General features: G+C 45.5%; 1 protein-coding gene across 1 annotated transcript; it reads right to left on the bottom strand.

The window, feature by feature from the left end:
• Positions 1-35: 35 nt before the first annotated feature.
• LOC137216661 (semaphorin-6B-like) lies at positions 36-3238 on the bottom strand. Its single transcript, XM_067722722.1, has 8 exons — positions 3168-3238; positions 2388-2448; positions 2164-2226; positions 2026-2078; positions 1673-1853; positions 1170-1260; positions 707-826; positions 36-217 (listed from the first exon to the last, which is right to left on the bottom strand). Exons 1-8 carry the CDS (start codon positions 3236-3238, stop codon positions 75-77), a joined length of 783 nt encoding a protein of 260 aa, XP_067578823.1. The 3' UTR covers positions 36-74.
• Positions 3239-8670: the final 5432 nt, after the last annotated feature.

Raw genomic sequence — 8670 nt, 5'->3', positions numbered from 1 at the left:
CAGAGGGACCCTCTTGCCCCAGGTGGAGTTTCATGGAACCACCTCTGCTCCCCACTTCCCGAGATCAGAGCCTCTCAGCTGCATGCCCCACTGCCTGGGCCTCCTTGGGAGGGGAAATAGGGCCCTACCTTTTCCAGGTAGTTAAACTCCATTGCGATCTCCCGGAAGAAAAAGTAGATGTGGCTGCCCCAGTCCACCACGGGGACAAAGTAGGGCTCTGTAGGAGAGGAGGGGTCAGAACTCAGCCCATGACAGGAGAAAGGGAGTTTCTGGGGCTGGGAACACAGTAGCCTGGGTGGCTGCTTTTACAGTGAAGGGGGGAATATAAGCTGATTACCCAGGCAAAATAAAAGAGACCAAAGTTTTTGGGGTTTTTTGGAGGGAGTAGGTGTCAGAATCCTAAAATCACCGTGTCTTCTTTCCACAGATAGCAACGTCTACTGTTTTGTCACCTTCCTCCTTCATGTGTTGAGCTGAGCTCCTACCATACCGCTCATGCTGTTCCATTTCAGGTTGCTAAGCCACCCATTTCCAGCAAGTTCTGCTTTAGATCCAACTTAAATCTTTCCTCTAACTTTATCTTCAAAGAGGCTAGTAGGTTCCAAAGATGAGAGGGGAGTTCCCTGCCTGTCTCCTCTGGGACTGTTATTCTGGTGGGGGAATTTGATGAATGCCAGCCCTACCAGGTCTGCCCCTATCACCCCACCTTTGAACCACTTGGAGTCGTGTTTCACGGTGCGCAGAGTGGGTCGGTCCCCGAGGCTGTGGTAGATGACTGCGTCGATGGCTAGGAAGTCGGTAATGGTGGCTGTGAAGAGCATCCCTTCTGGATGGGGGTGAGTCAGGGGGAGGCAGGTGAGAGATTAGATCATAGAGGCCGGAGGCTGGATGGGTCAAAACTTGACTTCAAGACTGAGCCCTGAGCCTAAGTGAGCCCTAAGCCCCAGGCTGAGCCCCAACCCTGACGAGGCCCTGACTTCAGGCTGATCCCCAACTCCTCAGCTCATCCCCAACTTCGGCTGAGCCCTACCCTTGAGATTCTGCCTGTTTTATAGCTGGAGAGATGGTCTCCCAGCCGTCTTCTAAATGACCTGACTCCAAGAGTGGAAAATGCCATTTCTTGCTGTGGACTGGGGCCCCATAAGATGGTCAGAGTTGGGGGCACTCACCAGAGAAGAGGGCAACATTGGCGTGTTTGGGGTCGTATGGGCAGCTGGCCATACCTCCGATGTTGTCCCCGAGGGGCTGCAGTGTGTCCATCTGCAGGGGGGACAGGGACTGAGTGACAGAGCTCCTGTCTATACCTAGCAGCCCCTGGCTCCCCCAGCCACCCCCTCCAAGGGGAATCCTGGCGCCACCTTGGATGTTGTGTGACTTGGTCAGTCATTTAACCTCTCTGGGACTCAATTTACTGATCTGTAATAAATGGGTCTGAATCGATCCTAATTCATCCTATAACTGGTTTGTAGTTTAAGTTGCTGCAGCCTGTACAGGCCTCCTTTGGAAGCCTCCTCTGGAGCTCCGGGTGAGGGGCCTGGGAGGGCGTATCCAGTAAGGCTTCCGGTAGGAGATGATGTGGCCTGGGGATAGGGCATGACCAGTGGAGGGCCGGTGAGCAAAGGCGTGGAGGTTGAACCTGGGGCAGTCACGGCTTCGAAGAGCGATGACTCACGCTGTAGTTGGCACACACGGGGTTGAAGGCATTGGAACCACACACAAAGAGGGTGGATTCGTCCCGAAGTAGAAGCACCTTTACAAAATTTCGACACTCGCCCTGGACTGGGGCGGCGGGAAGAGAGAAGCCAGGGTGGGTGTGGTCACGGGTGTGGGCGGGGCCAGGGAAGAGGCAGGGCCTGCAAGGAGGGGCCAGGGATGTGGGCGTGGCAAAATCAGGGGGCTAAACTAGGACTAGGCTGGGGGCGAGGCCATGACTAAGGGAGGGGCCCAGACAGGGAAATAGGGCACTTGAAGGGGTGGAGCTATGGCAAGACGAGGGCTAAGGGCACGGCCACGACTGAGGACCACCTTGGGGGCGTGGCCAGGCTCTGGGAGTAGCCATGGCAACACCAGGGCCCTGGCTTAGAATGAAAGCAGAAGATTTGCCCTAGGGGGTGGCCGGGACGGATTGGGGCGTGGTTGGAGGCGTGGCCAGTGCCCACTTACCTCCTGCTTGCCCTTCATCCGACACAAGCTGATGTCGCTGGGGTTGGAGCACCAGGTCAGCTTCTGGGACACAGAGAGCTGGTGAGGTGAGCGGGGTCCTTGACAGCCCTAGGAACCCTGCTAGGGAGGCCCGAATCCACCTTGCTCCCCAGCTCAGTGTCCGGGCCCCCTGGCGGGAGCCCCAAGCATTGCCCCCTCCCCTCCCGCCTGCACCCGCTCCTCACCCGCTGGTACCGCAGCTCCATGGACGTGGGGGGCTCCAGCTCCACCCGGTACAGGTTGTCCCTAGAGGAGGGGTGTAGTTAATGAGATCGGAGAGCCTCCCCTCCCCCCCCACTATTCTGACAGCAGACGTGAGGTCCAACACGTGCCAAACAGGGGCGTGCCAGCGCCTCTGCCATGTGCAGCTCCGCATGTGCATGCCCTAACACGCCTTCTTGTGCCCTAAAGTGAGCCACGGGTTCTAGCACACCCCACATGCCTTACCACGCCACCTCACGCTTACACACCCCATGGCGTACACCCAACACAACGCACTGTCTGATGGCTTTACATCCGCTGTCCCCGCCCCAGTCTCCCCCAGGCTCTCACCCTTCCCCCCATGCCGCAGAAACTGCCCTAATCAAGGTCACTGGGCCCTGTTAAGTCCAGCGGTCACTTCTCTGTCCTCCTCCCCCTCTCCACAGCATCTTCCCCGGCCAGTCCACCCTCGTCCTGGGAACTCCATCCTCACTGGGTCCTTGGACCCTGCACTCGCCTGGCTTCCCTCCCACCTCTCCGGGCCCTCTTCTCTCCCTGGTGGGCCCACACCTGGGTTCTCTGGCCTCTTCCCTCCCCCACCCATACCCCTCCTGGGTGCCTTGTCCGCTCTCAGGGCTGGAACCACGTCTCTGCCCAGATGACACCCACAGCCCTATCTCCAGCCAGGGCCTCCCCTGAGCTCCAGATTTGGGGTCCAGCTAACCCTCAAGGTCTCCACGAGGGGGCTCAAAGTTGTCTCATACTCTGTCTCACACTCATCTTGGCCACATGGCACCCGACCATCCCCCAAATCTGCTCCCGCCCTGTCTGCCATCTCGGCTGAGACAACTCTATCCCCACGACGTGGGAGTCACCTTCAACTCCCTTCTCCTTCCCTCCCAGTGTCACCTCTGCCTTCAGTATCTAGCGAGGGTTCACCCACTTCTCACATCCTCTATGACCACCACCCTAATTCAGCCCCCATTACTGCCCACCTGGAGCAGCATTGTCCCCTCTGCCCTAGTCTAGTGGCTCCTGCCCTCACCAGTACAGTCTGTCCTCCCCCAGCCGCCGCCAGAGGGCACCTGTGAGCACCTGAGTCAGGTCCTGTCCCTCCTCTGCCCACAGCCCTCCAGGGTCCCACCTCCCTTGGGGGTAAAAGCTCAAGTCCTCCCCTGCAGCCCACAAGGCCCTGCCTTTCCTGACCCGTACCCTCCCTGCCCTCCCCTCCTCCTCTCCCCCTCACTCACTCTGCTCCAGCCACACAGGCCTCCTTGCTATCCCTCCACCATGCCAGGCAGAGTCCGGCCCCAGGACTTTTGTGTGGGCTGTGTCCTATGCCCTGACTTCTCCCTCTCCTGCAGATTTCCTTATAGCTGGCTCCTCATCATTCAGTTCTCAACTCAAATGTCACCTTCTCAGAAAAGCCTTTGGTGTGCCACTTCAGCACCCCCTCTAGCAAAGAAAAATAAATAAATAAATAATGCAGGGACAACTGGATATTCACATGCAAAAGGGTGAAGTTGGAACCCTACCTCATACCATATACAAAAATTAATTCAAAAAGGATCAAAGACCTACAGTGAGAGCTTAAACTGTAAGACTCTTAGAAGAAAAAGTAGGGTAGTTTTCTGGCCTTGGATTTGGCAATGGTTTCTTCTGTATGACACCAAAAACACAAACAACAAAAGAAAAAATAGGTAAGTTGAACTTCCTTAAAATTAAACACTTTTGTGCTTCAAAGGACACTATCAAGAAAGTGAAAAGACAACACAGAGAACAGGAGAAATTTGCAAATCATGCATCCGATAAGAGTCTAGTATCCAGAATATATAAATAACTTACAACTCAACAACAAAAAGACAACCCAATTAAAAATGGGCAAAGGATTTGAATAGACACATTCCTCCAAATAAGATATACAAATCAAAAATGGTCAGTTAACCATTAGGGAAATATAATACAAAACTAAAATGAGATACCATTTCATACCCCCTAGGATGACTATAATTAAAAAGACAGACAATAACAAGTATTGGTGAGGATATGGAGAAATTGGAACTCTTAAGGCATTGCTGATGGGAGCATAAAATGGTACAGCCTCTTTGGAAAACAGCTTGGCATTTCCTCAAAAAGTTAAAGTTATCATATGATCTAGCAATTCCACTCCTACATATATACCCAAAGAACTGAAAACACATGGTCACACAAAAATTTGTATATGGATGACCATAGCACAACTATTTACACAGGCATGCCTGGTTTTATTGTGCTTCACTTTATTTTGCTTTGCAGATAATGCATTTTTTACAAATTGAAATTTTGTGGCAACCCTCTGTGGAGCAAATCTATCAGCACCATTTTCCCAACAATATTTGCTCACTTCGTGTCTCTGAATCACTTTTTTGGTAATTCTTGCAATCCTTCAAGCTTTTCCTTTATTATTATGTTTGTTATGGTGATCTGTGATCAGTGATCTTTGATGTTACTACAAAAACTCACTGAAGCCTCAGATAATAGTTAGCATTTTTTTAGCAATAAAGCATTTCTTAATTAAGGTATGTACATTGTTTTTTTAGACACAGTGCTATTGAATACTTAATAAACTACAGTATAGTGTAAACATAACTTTTATATGCACTGGGAAACCAAAAAATTCACATGACTCACTATACTGCAACATTTGCTTTATTGTAGTGGTATGGAACTGAATCCACAACATCTCCTAGGTAAGCCTCTAATAGCAAAAAAAGTGGAAACAGCCCATAGGTTCACCAGTTGATGGATGGAGAAACAAAATGTGGTACATCTATACAATGAAATATTCGGCCATAAAAAGAATGAAGTACTGATACATGCCACAACAGGATGAACCTTACAAGCATTATGCTAAGTAAAAGTAGCCAGAAACACAAAGCCATATATTGCATGATTCCATTTCCATGAAATGTCCAGAATAGGCAAATATGTGGATACAGAGAAAGAGAGAGACAGAAAGTAGATTAGTCATTGTCAGGGACTGGGGAAAGAGGTGATGGGGAGTGACTGCTAATGGGTACATGGTTTCTTTCTGAGGTGATGAAAATGTTGTGAAAATAGATAGTGGTTATGGCTGCACAACCTTGTGAATATGTTAAAACCCACTAAATTGTATGCTTTAAAATGGTGAATTTTATGATATATTGTAACCAAGTTCAAGCTGATACTACTTGCTGCACAAGAGGCCACTGAGTTGAGACACAAGGTGTTGGGGCAAGGAAAAATGACTTTATTCAGAAAGCTAGAAAACCAAGAAGATGACAGACTAATGTCCTAAAGAACCATCTTAATTCAGGGTAGAATTCAAAGTTTTTTTATTGTAGGGAAGAAGGAAGCAAGAAGGGGTTAAGATCAGGAAGTGACATGTGGTCACCAGCAAGGGTCCGAGGATGGTTGTGAAAACTTTGTTCTTGGTCAGCTGACTTGGGTTGATTGAGTCTGGTCACAATGTTCCTTTAAATCTGGACAAAACAATAGTTATTTTTTTGTTCATACTTCCTTATCTCCCTGTGGGAGACAAGTTTCAGGTGAGGGGCTGTTTGCACAAATCTTAAGCTGTAAGCAAAATTCCTTTAGTGATTAACATGTGTATGTGTAGAGCTAAGCAGAGGTTTATGACTCAGAGATTAAAGCAGCAGAAGAGATAGATACATTATGGAGTCAAAGATGCCAAGCTTCTTCTACAAATAAGATGCAGGCAGGGGACATTGTGTGGAGGGGAGTCTGTCCCCAAGAGGGCCCCACACAGTTCTGCTTTGTTACAGTATGAATTATACCTCAAAGAAAAATTAGCCTTTTAGTTTAAGGGAAAAAGTGTGAGCTATATTAAAGTTTCAAAACCACAGTAAAAAATTTTAATACTTTTTATTTTGAAATGAATGTAAATTCACAGGAAGTTGCAAAAATAGAGTTCATCTGACCCTTTACCCAGCTTCCCACAATGGTGACATCTTATATAATTGAAGTACAATATCAAAACAGGAAATTGACACTGGTACAATACCGTTAATTAGACTACAGGCCTTATTCAGTTTTCACCATCTTTATACACACTCATTTGTGTGTGTGTGTGCATGTATGTGCGTCTATACAATTTGACCCCATATATAGATTTGTGTAGCCCCCATGACCGTCATGATATAGAACTGTTTCATCACCATAGAGGAACTCCCTCATACTATACCTGTATAATCACATACCTCCACCTTCGTCCCTGTCTCCTGGCAATCACTGACCTGTTCTCTATTTCTGTTGCTTTGTCATTTCAAGGATATTACTCTCAGTCTTCTGTATCCAAGGGTTCTGCATCCACGATTTCAACCATGGATCAAAAATATTTCATCAAAAATATTGTCAGGTCAAAAATATTCAAAGTATTCAGAAAAAAATTCCAGAAAGTTCCAAAAGGCAAAACTCGAATTAGCCACAAGCCAGCAATTATTTACATGGCATTTACATTGTATTAGGCACTATAATATAAGTAATCTAGAGATGATTTTTAAATATATGAGAATGGGACCTAATTCAACTTAAAAGCTTTTGCATAGCAAAGGAAACCATCAACAAAACAAAAAGACAACTTACTGAATGGGAGAAAATATTTGCAAACAATATGACCCATAAGGGATTAATACCTAAAATATATAAACAGCTAATACAACTTAATATCAAAAAACAAACAACCCAATTTAAAAGTGGGCAGAAGACCCGAACAGACATTTTTCCAAAGAAGACATGCAGATGGCCAACAGGTACATGAAAAGATGCTCAACATTGCTAATCATTAGAGAAATGCAAATTAAAACCACAATGAGCTATCACCTCACACCTGTCAGAAGAGCTATCATCAAAAAGACCACAAATAACAAATGTTGGTGAGGATGTGGAGAAAATGGAACCCTCGTACACTGTTAGTGGAAATGCAAATTGATGCAGCCACTATGGAAAATAGTATGGAAGTTCCTCTAAAAACTAAAACTAAAAATAGAACTAAACATGATCCAGCAATTTCACTTCTGGGTATATATCCGAAGAAAAAGAAAACACTAATTCGAAAAGATACATGCACCCCAATGTTCATATCAGCATTACTTACAATTGTCAACATATGGAAGCAAACTGTGTCCATCAACAGATGAATGGATAAAGAAGATGTGGTATATTTACATACAATGGAATACTGCTCAACTATAAAAAAAGAATGAAATTTTGCCATTTGCAACAACATGGATGGGCCTGAAAGGTATTATGCTTAGTGAAATAAGTCAAACAGAGAAAGACACATACTGTATGTTACCACTTATATGTGGAATCTAAGAAATACAACAAACTAGTGAATATAACAAAAAAGAAACAGACTCACAGATATAGAGAACAAAGTAGTGCCTACAAGTGGGGAGAGGGAAGAGGGCTAGGGTAAGGGATTAAGAGGTACAAACTACTATGTATAAAATAAATAAGCTACAAGGATATATTGTACAGCACAGGGAATATAGCCAATATTTTATAATAACTATAAAAGGAATATAATATATAAAAATTTTGAATCACTATGTTGTGCACCTGAAACTAATATGATATTATAAATCAACTATACCTCAATAAAATAAATAAATAAAATAAAATTTAAAATAGTAAAATATAAGGGAGGATATGCATAAGTTGTATGCAAATGCTACATCATTTTATATAAGGGACTTGAATATTTGCAGATTTGGGTATCTGCAGCAAGGTGGGTGGGGTCCTGGAACCAGTCTCCCTCAGATACCAAGGGACAACTGTATACAAATGGAATCACACAGTATGTAATCTTTTGAAATTGGCTTTTTTCCCTAAGCATAATGTCCTTAAGATCCATCCAAGGTGTCGTATATCAATAGTTCATTCCTTTTTATTTCCGAGTAGTATTCCATGGTCTGGATGTACCAAAGTTCATTTTACCACTCACCCAATGGAAAACATCTGGATTGTTTCCAGTTTTTGGCTATTACAAGCAAAGCTTCTATAAGCATCCATGTACAAGTTTTTCTGTGAACATGTTTTATTTTTCTGGCATAAATGCCTAGGAGTGCAATTCATGGGCTATATAAGTAATTGCATGTTTAGTTTTATAAGAAAGAGTCACACTATTTTCTAGAGTGACTGTACCACTTTACATTCCCATCAGCAATATATGAGGCAGCAAGTTTCTCTGCATCTTAGCCAGTATTTGGTATCGTCACTGTTTTT

Source organism: Pseudorca crassidens, chromosome X, assembly GCF_039906515.1.
Source record: "Pseudorca crassidens isolate mPseCra1 chromosome X, mPseCra1.hap1, whole genome shotgun sequence".
Classification (NCBI taxonomy): Eukaryota; Metazoa; Chordata; class Mammalia; order Artiodactyla; family Delphinidae; genus Pseudorca; species Pseudorca crassidens.
The sequence above is the reverse complement of the archived record's forward strand: the minus strand, read 5'-3'. Positions and strand labels throughout refer to the sequence as shown.

What these genes read in the sequence shown, in the direction of transcription:
- LOC137216661 (XM_067722722.1), bottom strand. Translation starts at nt 3,238, where the DNA reads ATGGCAGACAGGGCGGGAGCAGATTTGGGGGATGGTCGGGTGCCATGT. An exon ending in CAAGATGAGTGTGAGACAGA is followed by an intron (nt 2,449 to 3,167) that starts GTATGAGACAAC and finishes CCCCTCCTCTAG; the next exon opens with GGACAACCTGTACCGGGTGG. An exon ending in TGGAGCTGCGGTACCAGCGG is followed by an intron (nt 2,227 to 2,387) that starts GTGAGGAGCGGG and finishes TCTGTGTCCCAG; the next exon opens with AAGCTGACCTGGTGCTCCAA.